Genomic DNA, 27,616 nt, shown 5'->3' with positions numbered 1-27,616 from the left:
TCACTCCAGTGTAAATTGCCAAATTGTCATTACTATTGGCCTATTTTTTGCCTTACCTTCTTAATTCATTTGTACACACTAAACTTTTGATTTATTATAGGGAGGGAGGACTACATGTCACCTCAGCACCCTGGCAAACAGAAATATTAGTAAGATCAAATTTGAATAACGGACGCCCTCTGCAGGTACATTTATGTACTGTTTATTTCTACGGCGTCCACGAAGGACCAAACTAGAAATTCCCTATTACGGATTCGTTTGATGAGTTGTGTCCTAGCGCCATCTCCATATTTTTTTTCAAAGACCCCTTTGGATACAGCCCGGCAGGGAAAGGGTTAAGGAGCGGGGGGTCCAGATGCCTCCTCTCCTGCTCGCTATGACGAACAAATGAACTCCCGGGGAATGAAATTTAAATTCCACAAAGGAGAAAAAGTCCTCTGTTTCGAACCTGACCCTACGAAAGCTAAAGTACTCTATGATGCAAAGGTAAATGGCTTGTTGTTTAGCCAAGAGTTTGTTTGCGGTCACGAGACTGATACCGCATGCAATTCCCAAACATTTTGATTGCCAGTTTTTATGGCTTTATCCAATACTGTAGCTAAGTTAGACATTGTGTTTATTTAATATATCCGGACAGACCACAGAAGGCCCGACCGAGGTTGTCATGCTAGCTAGCTGCTAAAAGGCTAACGTTTGTTATTAGGCTAACTGGTTTATGGCAAAAGGAGGCCATCAATAATGGCTGCAGCCGTGTTATTTGTTGCTAATCTCTGCACATACTGTAGGTAGCCAAGTTAGCGCGGGTATATTTTCTTAGCTAGCTCGTAGCTGCTACATTTAGCCAACTAAGTAGCTAACGTTAACTGTCATAACAACTGTCCGCTAACGTTGGAAGTAACGTTAAACTAGCTAGCGTTAACGTTAAACACCAACGGTGAATTAACATATCATGAGTTAACGTTAGCTAGCCTCTGTGCAAGGCCAGGGTAACAAATTACAATCAGCCAACCCGTTGTTTACATAACATTAGCTAGCTAGCGCCAATTAGTAATGTAACGTTAGCTAACTAATGCGTACTGTTAGCTAGCTGTCCAGATGTGGTGATACATTTTCCTGCTGTCTGTTACACGATAACTTGAGTTTTGTCGGCTAACGTTCATTTCTGGAATTGTATGTTTTAGGTCGTCGATGTTGTAATTGGCAAAGATGAACGTGGAAAGCGAGTCCCAGAATACCTGATTCACTTCAATGGTTGGAACAGAAGGTAAACTCATACACAAGACAGTCTGAGGTGGTGGGCTTGAAGAAGGGATACTGGGGAGGAGGATGGGTGGGACAGTTAGGAGGGTTCCTGGGGGGTGGATTGGAGGGTCATTCCCTGTTTCTATGAGTGGTTTAGGTTAATTTCCCCATCCTTTGTGGGCTCTGCATGTCGAGCAGGAAAAGTGCTCATTTTCCAAGACTGTTAGCTGATAATGTTTACTTTTCAAGCCACTGGTCGAAACCTTGTACGGTTGGCTAAACATAGTGGTAACTTTTATTTAACAATCCCTTAAACTGTACGTAGTTTTCTATGGTTTTAGCTGTCTATATGGTGGAAATCATTGAGTGTGGAAAGAAACCTTCAGTGGAGCTTTGTCCTTGATATCACTTAGACAAAACCCTCATGCCGACTGCATGCAGCTTGAATTGGAAGGGGCGGTACTCATCATCTGTTGCTTTGTGCTACAGTTGGGATCGATTGGCAGCGGAAGACCATGTGCTCAGGGAAACTGACGAAAATCGCAAATTACAACGTAAACTGGCTCGTAAAGCTGTGGCTCGCATGTAAGTTTGTCTCCATTGGAGAAAATCGGAAAAGTAAGCAGTAGGCGTAGTCTAACTATGTCCACTTCAACCCACAGGAGGAGAAAGGGATGGGGGAAGAGACGTCGTCGTCTACCCGGTGTTGAGTCAGCTCTGAAGACACTTCCTGAAGAGAAGGAAGAGAGTGATGACGCATGTGAGTTTGACTGTAGTTTATCGGAATGGTTTTTAATTTTCATTGGAAATGGCTTGCAAGCTAAAATGACAGGTACTTTTTGGTGGGGGTATCTTTCAGGTTTGATTACGTCTTCAGACAACAGTGACGAGGACGATTCCGAGGATCCGGAATCTTTGAAAAGCGAGGAGAGCGACTCTTCTGAAGATTTGGACAAAATGGTAGTGTTTTGAGTTATAGAGTACTACAGACAAATATGTTTTCTTAATACATAACCTATCGACTCGGTTGTTCTATTGACATTGTCTGAAATACACATTTTGACAAAATGGCTGGATGGATCTGAATGTTTGCCTATCTATCTCTAGCAGGAAGAACAGGAAGCTCACGCTAAGATGGAGAGTGAGGACAAGACCATCAACATAGACATCCCTGAGATTCTCAAGAAGAAACTGGAGGATGACTGCTACTACATCAACAAGAGGAAGAAGGTGTGTAATTAAACAAAGATAACTCCCGCTTTATTGTAGTTCCGTATACCTATTCCTAATCCTCCAATGTTCAGTAGGGACAAACGTATAAAAACGGGGAGGTACTAACTGAGCTAGTCCAATAGGAACACAGATTTGTCATTTTCTGTTGTAATTTTTTTTGCCTCCATGTACCCTACTGAATGCAACCCTTGACTTTTGACAGTTCAACATCTCACTGCCAATGAGCTGTGATCATGAAGGGCCTTGTTCTTTTTCTCCCCAGTTGGTGAAGCTTCCGTGCCACATGAACATATTGAACATCTTGGAATCATATGTGAAGCACTTTGCCTTCAACGCAGCCTTCTCTGCCAATGAGAGGTACAGAAGTCACCAGAGCACCGCCCAGACTAGCCTCAGTCCTCACTATGTTCCTCCAGAGAAGAAGTGAGTCCCCAAAGTACAACATTTCCCATTAGCCTTTTTGCCTCTCATAGGCTACACAATGTTTGTTTTTTACATTGCAGGCACCTGCCAACTGACTGATCTACAAATCACCTTGCATCATAAATAACTACTCAGTGTTATTTGTAGATCAAGTATGTCAGTTACAATATTACCAATAAATGCATCACAGATTCGATGCTCTCGAACATGGTCATCGTGGATGAAATGATCTTTGATAGTAGCTAGAAGTCACCATTTTGTTTCAGTGAGGAGCTTTGCAAGGAGATGGTGGACGGCCTGAGAATCACCTTTGACTTCACCCTTCCCATGATCCTCCTGTACCCCAATGAGCACGCTCAGTTCAAGAAAGTCAGCTCCTCCAAGTTTTTCCTGCCTATCCGGGACAACACAGCCAGCTCCAGCAAGTAAGACCGACCATCAGGCTATGTATGCAATCCTCTTGACTAATTAACATCGGGTCATTTTCAGGTCAGAAGATGAAACAAAATGAAGTTGAAAACGTTTTACTGTTGGAAGACGCTAAGTACATTAGGCCATTTGTTCAGTTTGTATAGCTGACCTAAGATGAAAATGCCAGTGACAAATTATTGTACCTTTCTTTGTGATGTTGGATGTCATTACCAAACTGGTCTTTCTTTTATCATCTCCACCCTCCCTTCCTGTCCCAGGACCCTGCGTGAGCGCACCCCCAGCCCCTCGGGCCACAACCCATCCACCCCCCAGTCCACGGACAGCCAACCGGCCCTGAGTGAGGCCTCCACCACCACGGCAAACCCCACCACCACACCCAAACGCCGGCGCTGTGCCTCCGCAGCCGACCCCGACGCCCCCCAGTCTCTGCGGCGCTCCACACGCCACACTTCGGGGGGCGAGCGGATGGCGGGCGAGGGGGGCAGCGGCAGCGCTACGACCTCACCCCAGCCCAAACGCCGCCTTGACACGCCTGCCCAGCTGCCCAAGTTCTTCCTCAATCTGGAGAAGAGTGAGTGGCAAGAAAACACACTAAATCACAGAATAAACAGTTGATCTTGTAGTGCTTTACTTTATGCAATGTTACTCGTTGCCTCTGTTGTTGTAATGACCATATCCATCCGCTAGATGGCACTCTTCCCTGTTGCCATACATTATAGTACTCTCCCAAACACATGGAATAGTCTGTGCACAGCTTCTCAGTGCTACAGCACACAGTGAATGTCTGTTGTTTCTTAAGTGTCCATGCCAATGTTGTCCTCCACCCACACTATCAGTTGATTGACTGCCATCTGCCCTCCTGTCCCCTTCCCAGAAACTCCTGTCCACAGTGGCTCGTCCTCTCCTTTGCCCCAGACGCCCAGTAAAGAGGGCAGTGGCGTCTTCTCCGGCCTGGAGAGCCGACGGAACAATGAGCTCAACGAGGTCCTGAGCTGGAAGCTGACCCCTGATAACTATCCCCAGAGTGACCAGCCTCCCCCACCCTCCTACCTGTACGGCTCCCAGCACCTCCTACGCCTCTTCGGTAGGTGTCCTCCTAAGCCCTTCCTCTGTGTGTGTGTGTGTGTGGGGAAACAGGGATTGTTGTTTAGTCCAATATAGCCTCCAGTCACTCGTTCTCTTTCAATCTGGTTTCTTCCCCTCATACAGTGAAGCTGCCAGAGATCCTAGGGAAGATGCAAATCCCAGAGAAGAACCTAAGGGCCCTGGTCAAACACCTGGAGCTCTTCCTCAGGTACCTCCCATCTTATTATAGAATAATCACGTTTTCTTTACTTTCATTCTTCTTTTAGTGATCAGCGACACACCATAACTAGGCTAGAACCAGGGCTACAATAATCTCTTATTTTGGCTGCCAAAGCTCATACAATCTAGGCCTGGAATGTTTCCTTGTGCTGCCGTAAAGCCAATCTCAGGTGGTTATTTAAGAAGGAAATGCCTTCTCAATAACCTTCCTGGTTAAATAAAGGTCATAAGTCACATTTTCTAAACTGGGTGGTTTGAGCTCTGAATACTGATTGGCCGAAAGCTGTGGTATACCACGGGTATGACAAATTACGATTTACTGTTCTAATTATGTTGCTAACCAGTTTATAATAGCAATAAGGCACCTCCGTGTTTGTGGTATATGGTCAGTATACCACAGCTAAGGTCTGTATCCAGGCACTCCACGTTGCGTCATGCTCAAGAACAGCCCTTAGCTGTGGTATATTGGCCATATACCACACCTCCTCAGGCCTTATTCCTTTAATAACCCCTCAAGCCAAATTAACGCACATTGGAACCGAAGATGCACAAGAAACCAGTTTCCAGGATCAGTGACACTGACTGGGCGAAGCCCGTTATCCCCCAGTCAATCACTGCCTGGTGTATAATTGGGCCGACTGCATTGCAGGAAGGGACAGGCTGCCATTTAGTTGCCGTGCCGGCGACAGTTCCATGATAGACTTCCTTTGATCACTGCAACGCGATACTGCCCAAGTCAGCATTTCTTTGGACGTGCTCACTTAGCTAGCCTGGTGAGTGGTTTCCACTTGATGGGCCTCTGACGTACTAACGTTAGCTTAACATGCAGAAATGTTTGGACACTGCGGCAGCTTGACGGGCCTCTGCTGTAACATGAACATTAGCCTATAAAAATAAAAAAAATAGTTGGACAGCGCAGCCGGAGAATAGAGAGATGGGTTTTTCCCCCAGGTGGCTTTTTGTATATCTTAGAGAGGAATGGGGGTCCCTGTTGGGAGCAATGGGAGTGCAGTGTGCATTGATCTGCTGACACGCGCACACAATCCTCTCCGCCTATCCAGTGTTAGCCCCGTCACCTGAAGTGTAGCGCATACACCGGGGCAGTTAACTGTGGTGTAATGCTATTAGGTAGCAACTCTCTGTGTGATTCATGCAGCTCACTGAGTGGAAAAAGTGCTCACTGACCTGTAAGCTGGTTCACCCTGCATGCCTGCCATGGTTAATGTAGCCATAATATTGTCTAACAGGATGTGATCAGTCGACGATGGCTTGAGATGTTATTTATGCAGAGGGATTGATTTGCTGTTTTTGTGTCTGTGCATGCGCCTCTGTGTGTGTGTGTGTGCGTGCGCACCTGCATCTGTCTGTGTGTGTGTGAGACTGTCGGACTACATTAAAGTGAAGGGAGTTGAGTGGGCGTTACACAAGCCTGCGATTCTAATCTTTAAATCCTGCCCAGCGATCTTCAGCTGTCCCCAAACCTAGGGGATTTATTCTCTCTCCTTTATTAATGAAACGCCTGCAGTTTCCCCTCCAGCCACCGCTCTGCGCTGTTGCACACAGAGGGACATATGACTCCTTCTCGCAGCTGGGTACGTCTCAATAGTCTTATTAGGGGCTTCTTCCACTAGTGTCATCTTTTTATTGACAATAACCACGTTTCCATCCACAGTGTTTTATGCAAGTGATGTCATTCCGTATAGAAATAATCGTGACGGCTGTGATGGAAACAGGAAGTTTCTGTATAATTTTATGAATTTGTTCATTAGATATGGTGGGATCTTTTTGTGTCAGTAAAATTAATAATGTGAGAAATGGCGGTGGAAAGGCCTTTATGCAGAAATATTGATATAATAACTATAATCTCGAAGTCAACTTGGGAGTCACGCGATGACATGGTGTGGGGTCCTCCCAATACGACTGGGGAAACCATGCGGTTTATTAAGCTGTGATGAACTTCACAGGGTGGTGAAAATGTACGATATGAGCTTGATGCTCCTTTCCAATAAATATCAAAGGTATTACTCTGGTGACATGATCGATGCGTGACTGCCATTTGACAAATACAAATATTATTCTCATGTAGACTAGCCTACCAGCACTATCGGCAAGTTGTTGCCTAAACCACACGTACCAAGACCAGACTAGGCATATTTGCTATTTAACGCAACAGTTTTTGTCATAAAACTATTGACAAGGTTGAAAATGTGATTAACTTTTTGTGCATTGGTTTTTATCCGTGACAAGTCAATTTGGTGGAAACGCACCGCTGGTGGGAAAATGCACATTGGCTTTGTGCAGATTTTGGAATATTCGCATGAAAATCTGTCACTAATTGGATAGATACCTGGTTACTTGTCTGAAAATACAGGAGCGTTCAGAGAAATAATGTTGGATGCTTTAAGCAATATATTGATGCCTGCCCACGATGGGATTTAACTTCAGCTGTTCACGCCCATTTATTTTAGTCTGCTACGGATTGAAAACGAACATCTTTAGAAAGGAGGTCTCTTCAGACTAGTGAGAGACAGGAAGGAAAAAAACCTTACTGGATGTTGACTGTAGCAAAGTGGAGAAGTGCATGCCGGGATTGGGCACACGGACGGATCTCTGGAAGAATCGTGAATCATCTGGTGTGTTTCTGTGATACAGAGGGAGGGACAGTGGTGTAAAAATACTTTAAAGTACTACTTAAGTATTTTGGGAGGGGGTATCTGTACTTTACCATTTATGTTTTTTACAACTTTTACTTCGCAACATTTCAAAGGAAAATAATGTACTTTTTACTCTATACATTTCCCTGACACCCAAAAGTCCTAATTTCATTTTGAATGCTTAGCAGGACAGGAAAATCGTCCAATTCACACACTTATCAAGAGAAGATTCCTGGTCATCCCTACTGCCTCTGATCTGGTGCAATCACTAAACACAAGTGCTTAATTTGTAAATTATGTCGGATTGTGTTGGATTGTGCCCCTGGTTCTCCATAAATATATATTTTTAAATGGCAATTGTGCCATCAGGTTTGTTCAATATAAGGAATTTAAAATGATTTATACTTTTACTTTTGATACTAAAGTATATTTAAAACCCAAATGCTTTCATACTTTTACTCAAGTAGTATTTTACTTGAGTCATTTTCTTTTAAGGTATCTTTACTTTTACCCAAGTATGAGAATTGGGTACTTTTTCCACCACTGGGGAGGGAGAGCAAGGGAGTGCCTAGTGTGTATGAGAACGAGGATGCCTGTGTCCGCCCAGCTGCACTCTCATGAAAATGTGTCCATATCTAACATCTGCAGAGAAATGTGGTTCAAGTTTACAGCCTTTGCTCTACATATGCACTGACTAATAGATAGGACGACCAATAAATAATGAAATATATCTGTAGCCACGGTCTCGTGGTCCGTACTGACTAGTTCGGTGCTCCACAACGACCATAATAATTTGTCGCCGGTTAAAGCGCCTCTTAATTTCGCCCTCTGATGAGGATAATTTGTTTGCAGATGAGATGGCAAGATTTAGAGGATTTGGCTGAGCAGCGGTTACTAAGAACATTCCGGATTATTTTCCCTACTGATTAGACGGGGAGATTTTCCCTCTCCAACTCTGGCGAATTGGGTTATTTAAGGCAAGTTACTAAAAGCACTGACTGACTGCAGGCCTGGAGTGTGGTAGGGGTGTTAACAAGCCCCCTGTTGGAAGGAAGACGCCAGGATTGGGAGTGCTGAGTCTGGTCCGTGACATCCACAGGAGTCGGGGGAGTGATGCATTTCCCACAGTGGTCTTTGTTTCAAATGCATTAGCTGTCTGTTGATGGCCATGCTGTGTTAACCAGCCTTAACTTCAGACTTCTACTCAGTGTGGTGAATTAGACCCTGTTATGGTGTTATATCTATCTTCTCTCTCCCTCTCTCTGTCCCTCTTCCTCCGTCTCTCTCTCTTTGCTCCCCAGGTTTTTGGCTGAGTTCCACGAGGACTTTTTTCCGGAGTCGGCGTACGTGTCGTCATCGGAGGCCCAATACTGCATGAAGCACCCGCGGGCTGTTTCCTGACCCCGTTTATCTCACCCTGCCTCGCCCTGAACTGCACTGCTGGGAGGGGAGCTCCAAGCTGATTCCCAAAACATCCCTTTCACATCCTCTCTTAGACTGTGCCATTATCCTTCTCTATGTTCACCCCTTGCTCTCCTAAATCCAACCCATGTGGTTTTGCCCGGCCTATCGTAAAGAAATGAAGCAAGGGTCTTGGCTTCTGATCGGCCCAGTACCTCACGCTCCCCAGCCCCCAACCTGGCAGTCTGGCCTTAGGAACAGACCCCCCTGGATGCAATGATTACCCAAAGCATGGACGTCTACTTGTTATCCTAGGCTGTAGACCCTAACCCCCTGCTGGAGTCTTTCCCCCGATGTTGACTTTGTCTTGCTTTCTCGCTCTGCGCTCAAGGACCACGTTTGGCCCTCTCTTTCTCTAGCAGCATCTGCGTCTGATCCTTCTCTCTCCGTCCGCCTAGACAAGCATACACAGAGAGAAGGGCTATTTGATACGTTTGCTTTACGTGTGGCTATTGGAGACTGTTTGGCTTCTCGGTTCGCCATGCTTGCTGCCCCAAGCCACGCTTCAGTGTGTGTTGTCGATTTAAGCTATTTATAAATGCTTGTAGAATGTCATTACTCTAGTAATGTCTACTATCTGTGTTCCTCTTGCTTAGAGGGGCTGTGACGTTATGGGCACTGTGTGTTCATATTTATATTTGTCATGGCATTACCCTCAATGTTTGAAGAAGGTCAAGTTGATGTATAAATTCCTTATTCTGTTTGTTTTATTACACTGTTAACTTGTAGACTCGAACAGGAACACACAGCGGAGGTGGAAATGTAAAGAATATCACCTTTCAGTCTGTTTTCTATTAGTATTATCTGAAATAAAAGTTGGAGCAATGTTTTTTTGCATGTGGTTTATGAATATTGCTGTTCTGTTGATTCATAAAGACCTAGGCCGGGATTCAATGCAAGGCATGTTATATGGCAGCACAATATAAACAGGTGGTTTACAATTGAGCCGAACTGCACAATGTTTACCGTGAATGTAATCTCTGCGAATGTTGTTGCCTTTTAAAAGGTGAATTGTCGGCTGTGTAGATCGCTGCGCCATGCGTTTGATCCTGGTCCTATTCTCTGCTGTTCTTCTCTCCTTCAAGTTGAGTCCCTTTTCCTTATAGAAACACTCTTCACACTATATAAAGGGTGTTCTAAACTACAGCAAAGTACAAGGGCAGATCATTGGGTTTATCCTCATGGTGAATCTGCTATGGTTTGAGATTGAACGGGGCCTTTGGTCTCAGAGGTGTGATGTCAGAGATCTGAGAAGGGCAGCCAGAGGAGGGAGCCTGGACCGAAGGTAGTGTTCTTCAGAGGATGACTTCAGCCTCCTTTGATGGGCACACAGCGTTTTGGGTTGTGCCCTGTCGGTCAGTCACAGGATTTTGGTGCTGCTCCATTGATTTTGAGGTGCCAGAGTTCCTACCAACACACAGTACCCGTAGACCAGGGATCATCAACAACTTTTAGATGATGGACAGAGACGGAAGATAATTTCCAAGAATTTGTAGACTGCAAATTGACCTCAAGAAGCACAAAACAGATCTAATATTTGTCTAAAACATAATTTCACCCCTTTCATTTGTATACAATCACATATACTGTTATGTCTGTTATGCGTGGGAATACGTTGGAACAGATTTGAAATAAAATCACTAAGCTGATTTGCTGGTGTTTTAGTCTTGTGTCCAACAATAAATAAAAAAAATAATTTAAAAAAGTGAGGGGCCAAATAAAATCACCCGCAGGGCCAAAGTCACCCGCGCACCAGTTAGGGAACCCTGCCGTAAACAATGCCTCCCCTCTGTCAGCTCCCCTCTAAGCAAGAGGAAGCCTCTTAACATTGACCAACACACACACTGCCTCTGAATATGGGTTCTTGAGTGTAAAGGCCAGTGTTGCGATCGACGTACAGAATATTTTTGGCTCTGAACAACTCCAGTGGTTCTGGTTGCTCTGACTGAAACCCCTCCCTCAAGCTATCACATTGCCTCTAAATCAGCGGTATTCAACTCTGACCCTACGAGGACTACTGCTGGTTTTCTGTTCTGCACCCACTTGGTCTCCCAGGTCTAAATCAGTCCCTGATTAAAGGGGAAGAATGATTCAAAAGGACTAACTGGCTTCGAGGCCCGGAGATTGAGGACTTGATGGAGTGTTTGGGGGGGTTTCGGAGGGAAAATGCTTAGGGTGGCTTTTGACTTGTGATTACAGTCCTATCATGTGGTCAACATCTCTAGGTCCTGAGGGTCAGAGGGAATGACTAGAGCCTCATCTCGCCACCGGCTAGCCCAGCCCAGATCCTCTTCAGAACAACCAGATAACTACACCAAGGTTCTGGAATCACTGGCAAATGTGATGGATTGCAATGATAGGATACAGTATGTAGGCCTAACCAACGCTGCTGCCTTGTGGTTAGTGTCTGCCCAGAGAATAGAAGGTTAGGGGTTCAGTCCTCGGGGGAGTCATACTTACAAGTCAAAATGTCAAGTTTGCTGGCTGTCCTCCAGTGATATCTGTTGATGTATTATTCCCCCTACATAGTTTTCATATCAGATTTCATTTTGAAAATACACTGCTTTTTTTTCATCCCAATACTTTAAAGTGTCTCGTACACATTTGACACTCACCAATGAAAACAGGGACAAGTATATTGTCCACATTTTGAGTTAGACACATACTGTAGTTTGTTTTCATTCACGATGTGATGTGGCAGACTATCACGTGTTATTACTTTGGCTACAGTCGGTGCAGTGCTGAAGCTTTCTACTCAATACACTAGGAGGGTTTCCATAGCAAAACTATGCTCTTTGCACCCTCAGCCCTAGGGAGGTTATCATTGCTACCATTACAGAGGCTAAGTGGGTCTAGCGTTAAGCGCTAATGCTTTTTGGATAGAATGGAGTCCTGTAATCAACCACTTCTACCTGGAATCCGAGATCAACACCCTGCTTCGGTGGTATCATATGGCCAGGATAGAGCTTTGTGTTCAAGAATCTCCGTCTCCCAGCAGCAATAAATCGATTTCTGTTCCACCCTCTCGATATCCACTTACCAACTGATTCAATTGGCTGGAGAGCCGTGTGTGTGATATCACCTGAAGAAGATAGCAACACTCATCTCACACAACTCCTCACCTCTTTTGTTAGTTTCTTCTCTCTCTTAGTCTCATCCCTTCATCTCACCATCATTCTCCAGCGTGGCTGTCTGGGCATCATGAAGGGTGGTGATGAGCGCAGGCGGAGAAAATAGAGAAGATGGACACTAACCCCAGTGTTGACGTGTCAGTGATGGATGTCGGGTGGCAGGAGACAGCCATTACCCAGCAGCCTGCAGAGTGAGTAGCCTCTAGCTAGCACTTTGATTTGGTTTCTTCTCTAATGACAGAGAGTGAGAACAACCCTACTTTCTTCAGTCTGTTTTCTCAGTAGATACTGGTTCCAAGCAATGCTAACATTTAGGAGTAGAAATTGAGAGTTGAAGGTCATTAGGGTTGTACTGTACAGCAAGTATTGGTTGAAATTCCTAATGTTGTGATGTTAGAAATAGTTTGGACCTAAATAACTATCAAAGTTATCCACCAAACCATCAAACCTTTTGAATCTCAAACTATTGTTGTGAACGTTTTGTCCTCTGATTGTCTGCTATTGTTGCTACTCCTAACCAAGTCCCTGACTCGATTTTCTGGCTCAGCTAACTTCTCCCAGGGTGTCACTTTCTAAATCTCGGATGGGCTTTAAACGCTACACCCCCCACAAAGACACTTACTGGGGGGGGGGTCCTCCTCAATAAATTTCATAAAAATAGTGAAACATCAAAAAAGTTATACTTTTTTTTTAACACTGCTCAAAAAAATAAAGGGAACACTAAAATAACACATCCTAGATCTGAATGAATGAAATATTCTTATTAAATACTTTTTTATTTACATAGTTGAATGTGCTGACAACAAAATCACACAAAAAATATCAAAGGAAATCAAATGTATCAACCCATGGAGGTCTGGATTTGGAGTCCAGACCAAAATTAAAGTGGAAAACCACACTACAGGCTGATCCAACTTTGATGTAATGTCCTTAAAACAACTCAAAATGAGGCTCAGTAGTATGTGTGGCCTCCACGTGCCTGTATGACCTCCCTACAACGCCTGGGCATGCTCCTGATGAGGTGGCGGATGGTCTCCTGAGGGATCTCCTCCCAGACCTGGACTAAAGCATCCGCCAACTCCTGGACAGTCTGTGGTGCAACGTGGCGTTGGTGGATGGCACGAGACATGATGTCCCAGATGTGCTCAATTGGATTCAGGTCTGGGGAACGAGCGGGTCAGTCCATAGCATCAATGCCTTCCTCTTGCAGGAACTGCTGACACACTCCAGCCACATGAAATCTAGCATTGTCTTGCATTAGGAGGAACGCAGGGCCAACCGCAACAGCATATGGTCTCACAAGGGGTCTGAGGATCTCATCTCGGTACCTAATGGCAGTCAGGCTACCTCTGGCGAGCACATGGAGAGCCCCCCACATGGAGAGCCCCCCAAAGAAATGCCACCCCACACCATGGCTGACCCACCGCCAAACCGGTCATGTAGGATGTTGCAGGCAGCAGAACGTTCTCCACGGCGTCTCCAGACTCTGTCACGTCTGTCACATGTGCTCAGTGTGAACCTGCTTTCATCTGTGAAGAGCACAGGGCGCCAGTGGCGAATTTGCCAATCTTGGTGTTCTCTGGCAAATGCCAAACGTCCTGCACGGTGTTGGGCTGTAAGCACAACCCCCACCTGTGGATGTCGGGCCCTCATACCACCCTCATGGAGTCTGTTTCTGACCGTTTGAGCAGACACATGCACATTTGTGGCCTGCTGGAGGTCATTTTGCAGGGCTCAGGCAGTGCTCCTCCTGCTCCTCCTTGCACAAAGGCGGAGGTAGCGGTCCTGCTGCTGGGTTGTTGCCCTCCTACGGCCTCCTTCACGTCTCCTGATGTACTGGCCTGTCTCCTGGTAGCGCCTCCATGTTCTGGACACCGCTGACAGACACAGCAAACCTTCTTGCCACAGCTCGCATTGATGTGCCATCCTGGATGAGCTGCACTACCTGAGCCACTTGTGTGGGTTGTAGACTCCGTCTCATGCTACCACTAGAGTGAAAGCACCGCCAGCATTCAAAAGTGACCAAAACATCAGCCAGGAAGCATAGGAACTGAGAAGTGGTCTGTGGTCCCCACCTGCAGAACCACTCCTTTATTGGGGGTGTCTTGCTAACTGCCTATAATTTCCACCTGTTGTGTATTCCATTTGCACAACAGCATGTGAAATTTATTGTCAATCAGTGTTGCTTCCTAAGTGGACAGTTTGATTTCACAGAAGTGTGATTGACTTGGAGTTACATTGTGTTGTTTAAGTGTTCCCTTTATTTTTTTGAGCAGTGTATATTAAATATATTTACGTCACCAAATAATTTATTAAAACACAGCAGCACTCTGTAGTGTGGCACCATGGTGTAGCCAGAGGACAGCTAGCTTCTGTCCTCTGGGTACATTGACTTTAATACCAAATCTAGGAGGCTCATGGAGAGAAAGAGCTAGCTATATTTGTCTGTATTTTTTTTAAAGTTCACTTAGCTAGCAAATGCAGCTAGCTAGTTTAGCATACTCAAACACCCGGCTCAAACAGAGAGGGATGTTATGTTAGCTAGCTGGCTATGGCTATCCAACACTGGAACTCTTCCAAGTCAAAGTAAGCTTTTGGTTTTATAATTTGTTTTCCTACCGGGGCCCACTGTCCACTGTACTGCATGAGTGTAGTGGGTTTACTAACTCGTTAGTTCTAGTTGACATAACGTGACAACGATGTAGGCTGTGTGTAGCGATTAGCGGTCATGATATGAAGGTTTGACTTGGAAAGGTTTTTTCACGTGGTCACAGACAACTGATGTGTTGTGCACTGAAGTCCACAAGTGAAGGGAAAATATGAGAGGAGGAGAGCGCGTATATAGCTGCGAGAAGGAATTATATATACAACGAGCAAAGTGATCATGCTGTTTTTATGTGAATCAGGGGTGTATTCATTCCAGGGATAAACATACCTGAATTTGTCCAATAGAAACTCTAATTTGCAACTGTTGGACTAATGATTACATCCTAGATGCAGACAAAAGTGTGCAAGGCAGTATTGAATTTGTAACTGTCTGTCACCTTGATTACTCAAAATTATCTTGACCTGTGCACCTACATTGTAAACTTTCATTCATAGGCTAGGTTGTAGCAACTTCATGATGGGTATAAGGGAAATTTGACTATCATGTAGTAGCCTAAACCTATCGATGTTACATTGAACTGGTTTAACGGAATATGAATGACAGTCATCCAATATGCTGTAATAGAAATAAGGCCATGCTCATAATAAAAGTAATCATCCTCCCTCATCTTAACCGGCACCGACCGCCACTGGATGTGATATGCTCCTGGATAGTTGATACTGATCCAGAGTCTTCTTTGTTTGTGTTTTTTCTATTAAATTCCTTTCTAAAATACTTAGATTATTGTGAAGTATTATGGTGGGGATGGAGAGCACACGGAGTTGGGTGTAAGTATGGATATCGGGATAGACTGTAAGAGTTAAGTCAAGCAACTAACACTTGTAGGCCTCGAAGAGAAGTCTCGCAAATGACACATTTTTTGTTGTTGTTGTGTAAAGCAACGGATCTGGTGTCAAAATCTGATTTGGGAATCAGATTCCCAAGCCACCTTTGTAGGTAGTCCTGGACAATTCTAAACCACATACCCACCTTATTGGGTAAAGCAAAGAGAGAAGAGCAAAAATCAACCGTCACTCAACATCCTGCTCTACATTTCAATTCATTTAATCTTGCTTTAATCACTTTTCACCCCACACCGGACGCCAGTGATCATTATTAGAGAGGCGTGTCCAAGCATAGCCGGACGCCACAGGGGTTTTGATAGCTCATACATCACGGCGCGGTCTGTATTCATCCACGTACGCCCCACTGCCCCATGGGAGGACCCCACTCAGTCCTACTGAGACAGGAAAGCTGATATAGTGTAACGCGTTTGGCGTCGTTAAGTAAAATACCATATTTCATTGAACTCCAGATTTGACTATTTGTCATCCCTCTGACAGGTTCTGACATGAAGCAGTGAGAAGGTGTTCAATGTCAAATGCGTATAGTTTAAAGTGCTGTATGGAAACGGGGAGAAAGCAAGTGAGAATAGGGATTGCAAATACCTTGATGGGTAAAAGGGAACATGTCAGTTGTTCTGTTTACACCACAGTGGTGTATTCATTTCAACACGTGTGGTCATGAAGCTTTCAAGAGATGTCTGTGAAGCACATTGCGGCTCTAATTTGAACAGAAATCTTCGTGGCTGTACTCACCACCTCGCCACCAATGCTTATGATTGACAAGTACAGTAATTATACAATCAAATATCATACATATGTGAATGTAGTACACATATAGCTCCTTCAGATCTCTGATGAATGGGGTCGATTCAACCACTGACCTCTCTTATCCCTTCAAAGTCTACCCTTATTGCAGTCATTCATTTCCACGCATCCTCACTTTCCATAACCTTAGCAGTCTTATCCTCTTCCTCCCACGGCTCTCTCTCTCTCTCTTTTTCTCTTTCATTCACCCCTTGTCCCACTCTTATGCCCTCGCCATCCCCCCACCTCTCTCTCTGTCTCTCATTCTGCACACTCATTCACTCTATGAATTTCCTTGTCTTGTATCCAATGCTGAACCAGATAATGTGACAGAGCAGTATTCATCAAAGCCTGACTCTTTCTCTCTCTCTGGCTCTGTGTCTAAACCCCAGCACAAGGAAACAGTTAATGTTCTTGCACTGTATTTAAAGTCTAAAGAGGTTACAGTGGTCGGGAGAGTTTAAATCTGATTGAGCCATCTGGAATGTGCCTGTACCCGCAGCTGGCTGGGATGAGCCAGGTGAAACGTTCCCACTCTCTCTCCAGATGTGTCCGTGGAGGGATACCGCCCCGCCTCACACCGCGCCCCTAACTGAATAGTCCCCCCATGACTCCCACCTAAGCCCTCCCAATGCACCAGAGCCCCATCAGCTCTCACACAAACACACCTACTGCACATTTTCTCAATCATACTCATGCATTTATTTTCCAACACTTTTTGACACCCGTTGTAATTACTTCATCTCCTTCTTGGGCTCAAGCAGAGTGATTTTGCTGCTGTAGTTTTTTTTTTTCATGTGACGTGGCCTTTTGACCAGCCCTGAGGATCAGGGTATAGAAGCTGGGAGCGCTGCAGGATGATACTCTGAGTTATGAGGTAAGGATACATCTTTACTTGGAGTGAGGGATTTTTGTTCTTGAATGATGTGAAAATGTGTGTATGTGTGTGTCTCTGTCTGTCTGTCTGGTTGTGTTGTGTTCAAGACCACCTAAAGCGAGACCGGTTCAAGACTGGAGAAAATCGAGTCCGAGTCAAGACCAAGACAATATTAATGTGTCATAAAAGGAGTGTGTACATTTGGCCTGGCGAAGTGACTTTATGACTGAATAGGAACTGATAATTGAGTTTTTGTACTCCACTGGTCTCAGCTGGTCTCAGGAAGAAATTAGTAGTCCTCATTGTCCGAGGCCGAGTCAAGACCGAGTAAAAATGTATCCAACACCAAGACAAGACCGAGACAATAAATGGTTTGGAGACCTAGAACACTGCTGTCTGTGTGTGCATTTCTGTGAATGTGTGCCTCTGCACACGCAGGTCGGTCCCACCCCCTCTCCGCTCTTGGTCTTGACTCTGACTCTATTTTCTCCGGTCTTGGTCTTGACTCGGATTTCGATTTTCTCCACTCTTGAACAGGCATGTCTTAATGAGCTACAATGTACAGTAGTACTGGCTTGCGGGTGTAGGCAACACTTAATCACAACGAACATGTGACAAAGGTTAATTTGCCAATTAACCTGGGTATAATCTACAAGCCATTTTTGCCAGAAACTACCGGAGATTAAACTTGAGATGAGGTGTGGAAATCAAATAATTAATACAACAAACTTGGTCACATCCGTAGGCCACATCATCTCATTAAACATTGTGTGCTTGTAAAATATGGAGCAATTATTAAAAAAGAAAACAGTTTCTTTCTGTAATGAAACAGCGGGTTCATAGCTCCTCCGGGTGTACTGCCTTTAGTTCCAGCTGATCCAACAACCCATTACCTTCCATAGAGATGGTAATTAAGCTTTTAATTGGTTTTATATAACATGAATATGACATGAATACTGCCAGACCTGTGTCCTGTACACCAAATCAGGAGTAAGTTACATGCCTGTTCTTTGAAACAATTTTGGAGGTAGTCTATCAATTTCAGATAAAGGCACAGTCATCGGCACTGTCGCACTTTGAAGTAAAATCGATATACCTTTGTGTCTGCGTGTAAATGTTGATAAACTTTTGATGGATAGATGACCAGAGGGTTTAAGCATGGTTAATTTAAATGTTTCTGAACGTTGTCCACACTGTATGGCTGTCCTCTTGGACTATGCCATGTAGCAGAGTTCTCTCGGTAGCCTTGTGTATTATGCCCATGTTAGCCTGCTGTCCTCCACACATACACACACCATTCACCATTCAATCGTGTTGTTTGTATGTCATGGGGAAAAAATGGGGCTTCTACCTCAGTGGTGATCCCGCCCCAGAGTCCTGTGGCAGGTCACATGACCAGACGAGTTCCGGTTGGAGCACTACATCCTGATGGATAGCATGCTATAGAATTCTGGCTTGTGCTCATTGGCTAAAATAGTCAGCTTTCAACGGTGAAGCTGGAGTGCTTGTGAGCTGAGCCCCCTTACCTTCACACAATGCCAATATATATATATATATATATATATATATATATATATATATATATATATATATATATATATATATATATATATTTTTTTTTAACAATGTCAAGATGATGTCATGCAGCAGCAATGTCAGAAAGTATAGAAACCTGCATGTTTGACATTGGCTATGGACAGATTCGCTAACCTATCCTTTTAGATTAGAGGCAGTCAGCTTACTGCAGAGATGCCCAGCATCTGTCCCCTTAAGACAAAGCCCTGTAATAGGCAGGAGCAGAGATCACCATACACACAGCGCCATCCACCATGTCATCACATCAAATTAGCATGGGCCATGAACTACAGTATGTTAATAATACTGTGTTCATGTTATCAAATCAAAATCAAATAAAATCAAATTTATTTATATAGCCCTTCGTACATCAGCTGATATCTCAAAGTGCTGTACAGAAACCCAGCCTAAAACCCCAAACAGCAAGCAATGCAGGTGTAGAAGCACGGTGGCTAGGAAAAACTCCCTAGAAAGGCCAAAACCTAGGAAGAAACATAGAGAGGAACCAGGCTATGTGGGGTGGCCAGTCCTCTTCTGGCTGTGCCGGGTGGAGATTATAACAGAACATGGCCAAGATGTTCAAATGTTCATAAATGACCAGCATGGTCGAATAATAATAAGGCAGAACAGTTGAAACTGGAGCAGCAGCACGGTCAGGTGGACAGCAAGGAGTCATCATGTCAGGTAGTCCTGGGGCATGGTCCTAGGGCTCAGGTCAGTTGAAACTGGAGCAGCAGCACGGCCAGGTGGACTGGGGACAGCAAGGAGTCATCATGTCAGGTAGTCCTGGGGCATGGTCCTAGGGCTCAGGTCCTCCGAGAGAGAGAAAGAAAGAGAGAAGGAGAGAATTAGAGAACGCACACTTAGATTCACACAGGACACCGAATAGGACAGGAGAAGTACTCCAGATATAACAAACTGACCCTAGCCCCCCGACACATAAACTACTGCAGCATAAATACTGGAGGCTGAGACAGGAGGGGTCAGGAGACACTGTGGCCCCATCCGAGGACACCCCCGGACAGGGCCAAACAGGAAGGATATAACCCCACCCACTTTGCCAAAGCACAGCCCCCACACCACTAGAGGGATATCTTCAACCACCAACTTACCATCCTGAGAGAGCCCCAGTAAGCCAGTGACTCAGCCCCTGTAATAGGGTTAGAGGTAGAGAATCCCAGTGGAAAGAGGGGAACCGGCCAGGCAGAGACAGCAAGGGCGGTTCGTTGCTCCAGAGCCTTTCCGTTCACCTTCCCACTCCTGGGCCAGACTACACTCAATCATATGACCCACTGAAGAGATGAGTCTTCAGTAAAGACTTAAAGGTTGAGACCGAGTTTGCGTCTCTGACATGGGTAGGCAGACCGTTCCATAAAAATGGAGCTCTATAGGAGAAAGCCCTGCCTCCAGCTGTTTGCTTAGAAATTCTAGGGACAATTAGGAGGCCTGCGTCTTGTGACCGTAGCGTATGTGTAGGTAGGTATGTACGGCAGGACCAAATCAGAGAGAGAGGCCCATGTAATGCTTTGTAGGTTAGCAGTAAAACCTTGAAATCAGCCCTTGCTTTGACAGGAAGCCAGTGTAGAGAGGCTAGCACTGGAGTAATATGATCAAATTTTGGGGTTCTAGTCAGGATTCTAGCAGCCGTATTTAGCACTAACTGAAGTTTATTTAGTGCTTTATCCGGGTAGCCGGAAAGTAGAGCATTGCAGTAGTCTAACCTAGAAGTGACAAAAGCATGGATTAATTTTTCTGCATCATTTTTGGACAGAAAGTTTCTGATTTTTGCAATGTTACGTAGATGGAAAAAAGCTGTCCTTGAAATGGTCTTGATATGTTCTTCAAAAGAGAGATCAGGGTCCAGAGTAACGCCGAGGTCCTTCACAGTTTTATTTTAGACGACTGTACAACCATTAAGATTAATTGTCAGATTCAACAGAAGATCTCTTTGTTTCTTGGGACCTAGAACAAGCATCTCTGTTTTGTCCGAGTTTAAAAGTAGAAAGTTTGCAGCCATCCACTTCCTTATGTCTGAAACACATGCTTCTAGCAAGGATAATTTTGGGGCTTCACCATGTTTCATTGAAATGTACAGCTGTGTGTCATCCGCATAGCAGTGAAAGTTAACATTATGTTTTCAAATAACATCCCCAAGAGGTAAAATATATAGTGAAAACAATAGTGGTCCTAAAACGGAACCTTGAGGAACACCGAAATTTACAGTTGATTTGTCAGAGGACAAACCATTCACAGAGACAAACTGATATCTTTCCGACAGATAAGATCTAAACCAGGCCAGAACTTGTCCATGTAGACCAATTTGGGTTTCCAATCTCTCCAAAAGAATGTGGTGATCGATGGTATCAAAAGCAGCACTAAGGTCTAGGAGCACGAGGACAGATGCAGAGCCTCGGTCCGATGCCATTAAAATGTAATTTACCACCTTCACAAGTGCCGTCTCAGTGCTATGATGGGGTCTAAAACCAGACTGAAGCATTTCATATACATTGTTTGTCTTCAGGAAGGCAGTGAGTTGCTGCGCAACAGCCTTTTCTAAAACTTTTGAGAGGAATGGAAGATTCGATATAGGCCTGGGTCAAGGTTTGGCTTTTTCAAGAGAGGTTTTATTACTGCCACTTTTAGTGAGTTTGGTACACATCCGGTGGATAGAGAGCCGTTTATTATGTTCAACATAGGAGGGCCAAGCACAGGAAGCAGCTCTTTCAGTAGTTTAGTTGGAATAGGGTCCAGTATGCAGCTTGAAGGTTTAGAGGCCATGATTATTTTCATCATTGTGTCAAGAGATATAGTACTAAAACACTTGAGCGTCTCTCTTGATCCTAGGTCCTGGCAGAGTTGTGCAGACTCAGGACAACTGAGCTTTGAAGGAATACGCAGATTTAAAGAGGAGTCCGTAATTTGCTTTCTAATAATCATAATCTTTTCCTCAAAGAAGTTCATGAATTTATCACTGCTAAAATGAAAGTCATCCTCTCTTGGGGAATGCTGCTTTTTAGTTAGCTTTGCGACAGTATCAAAAATAAATTTCGGATTGTTCTTATTTTCCTCAATTAAGTTAGAAAAATAGGATGATCGAGCAGCAGTAAGGGCTCTTCGGTACTGCACAGTACTGTCTTTCCAAGCTAGTCGGAAGACTTCCAGTTTGGTGTGGCGCCATTTCCGTTCCAATTTTCTGGAAGCTTGCTTCAGAGCTCAGGTATTTTCTGTGTACCAGGGAGCTAGTTTCTTATGAGAAATGTTTTTATTTTTTAGGGGTGCAACTGCATCTAGGGTATTGCGCAAGGTTAAATTGAGTTCCCCAGTTAGGTGGTTAACTGATTTTTGTCCTCTGGCCTCCTTGGGTAGACAGAAGGAATCTGGAAGGACATCAAGGAATCTTTGTGTTGTCTGTGAATTTATAGCACGACTTTTGATGTTCCTTGGTTGGGGTCTGAGCAGATTATTTGTTGCAATTGCAAACTTAATAAAATAGTGGTCCGATAGTCCAGGATTATGAGGAAAAACATTAAGATCCACAACATTTATTCCATGGGACAAAACTAGGTCCAGCGTATGACTGTGACAGTGAGTGGGTCCAGAGACATGTTGGACAAAACCCACTGAGTCGATGATGGCTCCGAAAGCCATTTGGAGTGGGTCTGTGGACTTTTCCATGTGAATATTAAAGTCACCAAAGATTAGAATATTATCTGCTATGACTACAAGGTCTGATAGGAATTCAGGGACCTCAGTGAGGAATGCTGTATATGGCCCAGGAGGCCTGTAAACAGTAGCTATAAAAAAGTGATTGAGTAGGCTGCATAGATTTCATGACTAGAAGCTCAAAAGACGAAAACGTAATTTTTTTGTAATTATTTTTTATTTTTATTTTTTTCTACTCAACATGCAAGTCACATAGAGTGAGGAGGACTTTGAGAAGTTAAAATACATGTACGTTTGTGACCCTGTTGGAATGAAGATCTGAACAATAAATGGTAAATCAAGTGCCGATTGGTGAAGTCATTTAGGTTGCCGAGTGATATATAGGCCAATCAGGCGGAAATCAGGAAATGCATTCCCAAGCCAAGCCACATTATGTAAAGTAGGCTCATGGTTCAAATAAGTGGATAAAAAAATAAATAGCTTTAACTTACTAGACGCTTCATCTTGTTTTTCCTAGTAAACGGCCAGTTACGTAAGGGCCTAGCGATTCCAGTTGGATGCTGCCTGCCACAGACTAGAGGCACAGCAATTTGGTGAACAGTCAATGTGGCGTGTTGCATGGGGCACCGCTGAGTTGCGTTAAATGAGAGCTTTGCTCGGTGGAAGTGGTATTAAGCTACAGAGTCCATATGCAGGGTAGTGATGTTCAGTCATCCTAGTTCACAGATCACAGTTTAGCTCCGGTTGACTGATGCTGTGTTGATCTTTTCACATGCAGATTTGTTTTAATTGGTTTTATACCGTTAGCAATAGCTGAAAATAGCCAACTAATTTAGTTGTTTTTCTCTTGTTCCTGGAGGTTTGTCAATACAGTATACTATATGCTTGGTTATTTTAGGTACTGTGTGTGGGAGGGAGGCAGCGATTAAAAAAAAATAATAATAAAGTTATCCAATAACCAATAATACTGGCATCAGACAGCTGTCTCTATCTGCCGCTCCTGTCTCTGCCTCTGGTAACGGCTTTGGAGTGTGCTGTCTGGCACACATCTGTTCACGCATTGATCCTCTCCCCGTTTGTGTTGATCTCCCCATCCCACTCCCAACCTTCTTTCGCTCTGTTTTCATTGTGCTCTCTCGCTCTCTCTCTGTCTCTCTATCGCTTTAAGCACTGGCCTGGAATGTGATGATGTTGTGTCATTATTCAGGGTGGGGGAGGTTGTCTCCCCAAGGGCACTGGCCCCTAACTCGCACAGCATGACACTGTGAGTGTGTCTGAATGTGTGTGTGTGTGTGCGTGTGTGTGTGCGCGTGTGTGTGCGCGTGTGTGTGCGCGTGTGTGTGCGTGTGTGTATGCGCGTGTGTGTGCGCGTGTGTGTGTGCATGTGTGTGTGTGTTGAACGGTTTATCCCGGCTAGCCCAGATGCCCAGGCTAAATCCATCACCAGTGGTGCTGTGCAGCGAATGCTAAGCTGGAACATTTGGCACTGAGCTGAGGACCAATAGGGAGGGAGGTGAACAAAAAACACACAACGTTCGCAAACACCAGGCAGTGGAGGAAGTGGATTTTCAGAGGGACTCTCAGGGAAAGGGACTGGAGCACTTTCCCCTTTGAGCCTTTAGCGGGCTGGAGTGACCGTCCGTCCGTCTGAAGGGATGGAACGGTGTGATGATGAACTAGGGGTCTTCACCATCATCCAGTGAGTACCGTACTCTGGTCTTTCTGCTTCAGATGCATGTGTTGTTGTCCTCCTTTATGCCTTGAATGATCTTTGTCCAGCTATTATCTTGTTTGAACTACTAGGTAGAGTAATGGGGAGGTTTGTAGGCCCTCTGAGGATGTGTGGCGGTGGAGACCAAACTGTCGTGCTGTATTCAGTAGAACTATAATTGTGATTTCACATGAAATTTCACATGTGAAAACGTGTTTTTGGACATGTGCAGTTTCATGTTATCACATGTTTCTCTAGATGTTGTCACATGTTATCACATTAACTTCACATAAGATCACGGGTTATCACATGAAAACGTGTTTTGGAACACCTCACCTATTCACGTTTTTCCCGTACGGGTCTTTCCAAAATGTCAGGTTGTGCTGGATAATGAGCCTTCTGTTGCCTTTACCAAGATGGACAATGTTCTGTTTTATCCTTGAGTTGCATCTCATGGTGTTGCTGAGCTTTGAGAAAGATGGCAGCAGTATTGAGTTGGATGTCATAGTGTTGCTGAGCTTTGAGAAAGATGGCAGCAGTATTGAGTTGGATCTCATAGTGTTGCTGAGCTTTGAGAAAGATGGCAGCAGTATTGAGTTGGATGTCATAGTGTTGCTGAGCTTTGAGAAAGATGGCAGCAGTATTGAGTTGGATCAAATAGTGTTGCTGAGCTTTGAGAAAGATGGCAGCAGTATTGAGTTGGATCTCATAGTGTTGCTGAGCTTTGAGAAAGATGGCAGCAGTATTGAGTTGGATGTCATAGTGTTGCTGAGCTTTGAGAAAGATGGCAGCAGTATTGAGTTGGATGTCATAGTGTTGCTGAGCTTTGAGAAAGATGGCAGCAGTATTGAGTTGGATCTCATAGTGTTGCTGAGCTTTGAGAAAGATGGCAGCAGTATTGAGTTGGATCTCATAGTGTTGCTGAGCTTTGAGAAAGATGGCAGCAGTATTGAGTTGGATCTCATAGTGTTGCTGAGCTTTGAGAAAGATGGCAGCAGTATTGAGTTGGATCTCATAGTGTTGCTGAGCTTTGAGAAAGATGGCAGCAGTATTGAGTTGGATCTCATAGTGTTGCTGAGCTTTTAGAAAGATGGCAGCAGTATTGAGTTGGATCTCATAGTGTTGCTGAGCTTTGAGAAAGATGGCAGCAGTATTGAGTTGGATGTCATAGTGTTGCTGAGCTTTGAGAAAGATGGCAGCAGTATTGAGTTGGATGTCATAGTGTTGCTGAGCTTTGAGAAAGATGGCAGCAGTATCGAGTTGGATGTCATAGTGTTGCTGAGCTTTTAGAAAGATGGCAGCAGTATTGAGTTGGATGTCATAGTGTTGCTGAGCTTTGAGAAAGATGGCAGCAGTATCGAGTTGGATGTCATAGTGTTGCTGAGCTTTTAGAAAGATGGCAGCAGTATTGAGTTGGATCTCATAGTGTTGCTGAGCTTTTAGAAAGATGGCAGCAGTATTGAGTTGGATCTCATAGTGTTGCTGAGCTTTGAGAAAGATGGCAGCAGTATTGAGTTGGATGTCATAGTGTTGCTGAGCTTTGAGAAAGATGGCAGCAGTATTGAGTTGGATCTCATAGTGTTGCTGAGCTTTGAGAAAGATGGCAGCAGTACTGAGTTGGATCTCATAGTGTTGCTGAGCTTTGAGAAAGATGGCAGCAGTATTGAGTTGGATCTCATAGTGTTGCTGAGCTTTGAGAAAGATGGCAGCAGTACTGAGTTGGATCTCATAGTGTTGCTGAGCTTTGAGAAAGATGGCAGCAGTATTGAGTTGGATCTCATAGTGTTGCTGAGCTTTGAGAAAGATGGCAGCAGTATTGAGTTGGATGTCATAGTGTTGCTGAGCTTTGAGAAAGATGGCAGCAGTATCGAGTTGGATGTCATAGTGTTGCTGAGCTTTTAGAAAGATGGCAGCAGTATTGAGTTGGATGTCATAGTGTTGCTGAGCTTTGAGAAAGATGGCAGCAGTATCGAGTTGGATGTCATAGTGTTGCTGAGCTTTTAGAAAGATGGCAGCAGTATGGAGTTGGATCTCATAGTGTTGCTGAGCTTTTAGAAAGATGGCAGCAGTATTGAGTTGGATCTCATAGTGTTGCTGAGCTTTGAGAAAGATGGCAGCAGTATTGAGTTGGATGTCATATTGTTGCTGAGCTTTGAGAAAGATGGCAGCAGTATTGAGTTGGATGTCATAGTGTTGCTGAGCTTTGAGAAACATGGCAGCAGTACTGAGTTGGATCTCATAGTGTTGCTGAGCTTTGAGAAAGATGGCAGCAGTATTGAGTTGGATGTCATAGTGTTGCTGAGCTTTTAGAAAGATGGCAGCAGTATTGAGTTGGATCTCATAGTGTTGCTGAGCTTTTAGAAAGATGGCAGCAGTATTGAGTTGGATGTCATAGTGTTGCTGAGCTTTGAGAAAGATGGCAGCAGTATCGAGTTGGATGTCATAGTGTTGCTGAGCTTTTAGAAAGATGGCAGCAGTATTGAGTTGGATCTCATAGTGTTGCTGAGCTTTTAGAAAGATGGCAGCAGTATTGAGTTGGATCTCATAGTGTTGCTGAGCTTTGAGAAAGATGGCAGCAGTATTGAGTTGGATGTCATAGTGTTGCTGAGCTTTGAGAAAGATGGCAGCAGTATTGAGTTGGATCTCATAGTGTTGCTGAGCTTTGAGAAAGATGGCAGCAGTACTGAGTTGGATCTCATAGTGTTGCTGAGCTTTGAGAAAGATGGCAGCAGTATTGAGTTGGATCTCATAGTGTTGCTGAGCTTTGAGAAAGATGGCAGCAGTACTGAGTTGGATCTCATAGTGTTGCTGAGCTTTTAGAAAGATGGCAGCAGTATTGAGTTGGATGTCATAGTGTTGCTGAGCTTTTAGAAAGATGGCAGCAGTATTGAGTTGGATCTCATAGTGTTGCTGAGCTTTTAGAAAGATGGCAGCAGTATTGAGTTGGATGTCAGTGTTGCTGAGCTTTGAGAAAGATGGCAGCAGTATTGAGTTGGATGTCATAGTGTTGCTGAGCTTTGAGAAAGATGGCAGCAGTATTGAGTTGGATGTCATAGTGTTGCTGAGCTTTGAGAAAGATGGCAGCAGTATCGAGTTGGATGTCATAGTGTTGCTGAGCTTTTAGAAAGATGGCAGCAGTATTGAGTTGGATGTCATAGTGTTGCTGAGCTTTGAGAAAGATGGCAGCAGTATCGAGTTGGATGTCATAGTGTTGCTGAGCTTTTAGAAAGATGGCAGCAGTATTGAGTTGGATCTCATAGTGTTGCTGAGCTTTTAGAAAGATGGCAGCAGTATTGAGTTGGATCTCATAGTGTTGCTGAGCTTTGAGAAAGATGGCAGCAGTATTGAGTTGGATGTCATAGTGTTGCTGAGCTTTGAGAAAGATGGCAGCAGTACTGAGTTGGATCTCATAGTGTTGCTGAGCTTTGAGAAAGATGGCAGCAGTATTGAGTTGGATCTCATAGTGTTGCTGAGCTTTGAGAAAGATGGCAGCAGTACTGAGTTGGATCTCAGTGTTGCTGAGCTTTGAGAAAGATGGCAGCAGTATTGAGTTGGATCTCAAAGTGTTGCTGAGCTTTGAGAAAGATGGCAGCAGTATTGAGTTGGATGTCAT

General features: G+C 44.3%; 1 protein-coding gene across 2 annotated transcripts; it reads left to right on the top strand.

The window, feature by feature from the left end:
• The first annotated feature begins 260 nt into the window (after window positions 1–260).
• Window positions 261–9,577, top strand: LOC139372515 (MSL complex subunit 3-like). Of its 2 annotated transcripts, none has more exons than XM_071112244.1 (12): window positions 261–486; window positions 1,182–1,264; window positions 1,732–1,827; window positions 1,905–2,002; window positions 2,102–2,202; window positions 2,353–2,472; window positions 2,738–2,898; window positions 3,165–3,323; window positions 3,588–3,901; window positions 4,205–4,414; window positions 4,540–4,624; window positions 8,591–9,577. In XM_071112244.1, the coding sequence occupies exons 1-12, from the start codon at window positions 388–390 to the stop codon at window positions 8,688–8,690; spliced, it is 1,626 nt and encodes a 541-aa protein (XP_070968345.1). In that variant the 5' UTR covers window positions 261–387; the 3' UTR covers window positions 8,691–9,577. The 2 variants fall into 2 exon arrangements, with proteins under 2 accessions (XP_070968345.1, XP_070968344.1); XM_071112243.1 differs by having other exon boundaries at window positions 2,350–2,472.
• Window positions 9,578–27,616: the final 18,039 nt, after the last annotated feature.

The sequence above is a fragment of the Oncorhynchus clarkii genome, chromosome 18, assembly GCF_045791955.1.
Source record: "Oncorhynchus clarkii lewisi isolate Uvic-CL-2024 chromosome 18, UVic_Ocla_1.0, whole genome shotgun sequence".
Taxonomy (NCBI): domain Eukaryota; kingdom Metazoa; phylum Chordata; class Actinopteri; order Salmoniformes; family Salmonidae; genus Oncorhynchus; species Oncorhynchus clarkii.
Note: the sequence above shows the minus strand (reverse complement) of the source record. Positions and strands in the feature narration are given on the sequence as shown.

Excerpts from the sequence above, each read along its gene's own strand:
- LOC139372515 (XM_071112243.1), top strand. The coding sequence starts at position 388 with ATGAACTCCCGGGGAATGAAATTTAAATTCCACAAAGGAGAAAAAGTC. Across the intron at positions 2,473-2,737 it reads ACATCAACAAGAGGAAGAAG|TTGGTGAAGCTTCCGTGCCA; the intron begins GTGTGTAATTAA and ends TTTTCTCCCCAG. Across the intron at positions 3,324-3,587 it reads AACACAGCCAGCTCCAGCAA|GACCCTGCGTGAGCGCACCC; the intron begins GTAAGACCGACC and ends TTCCTGTCCCAG.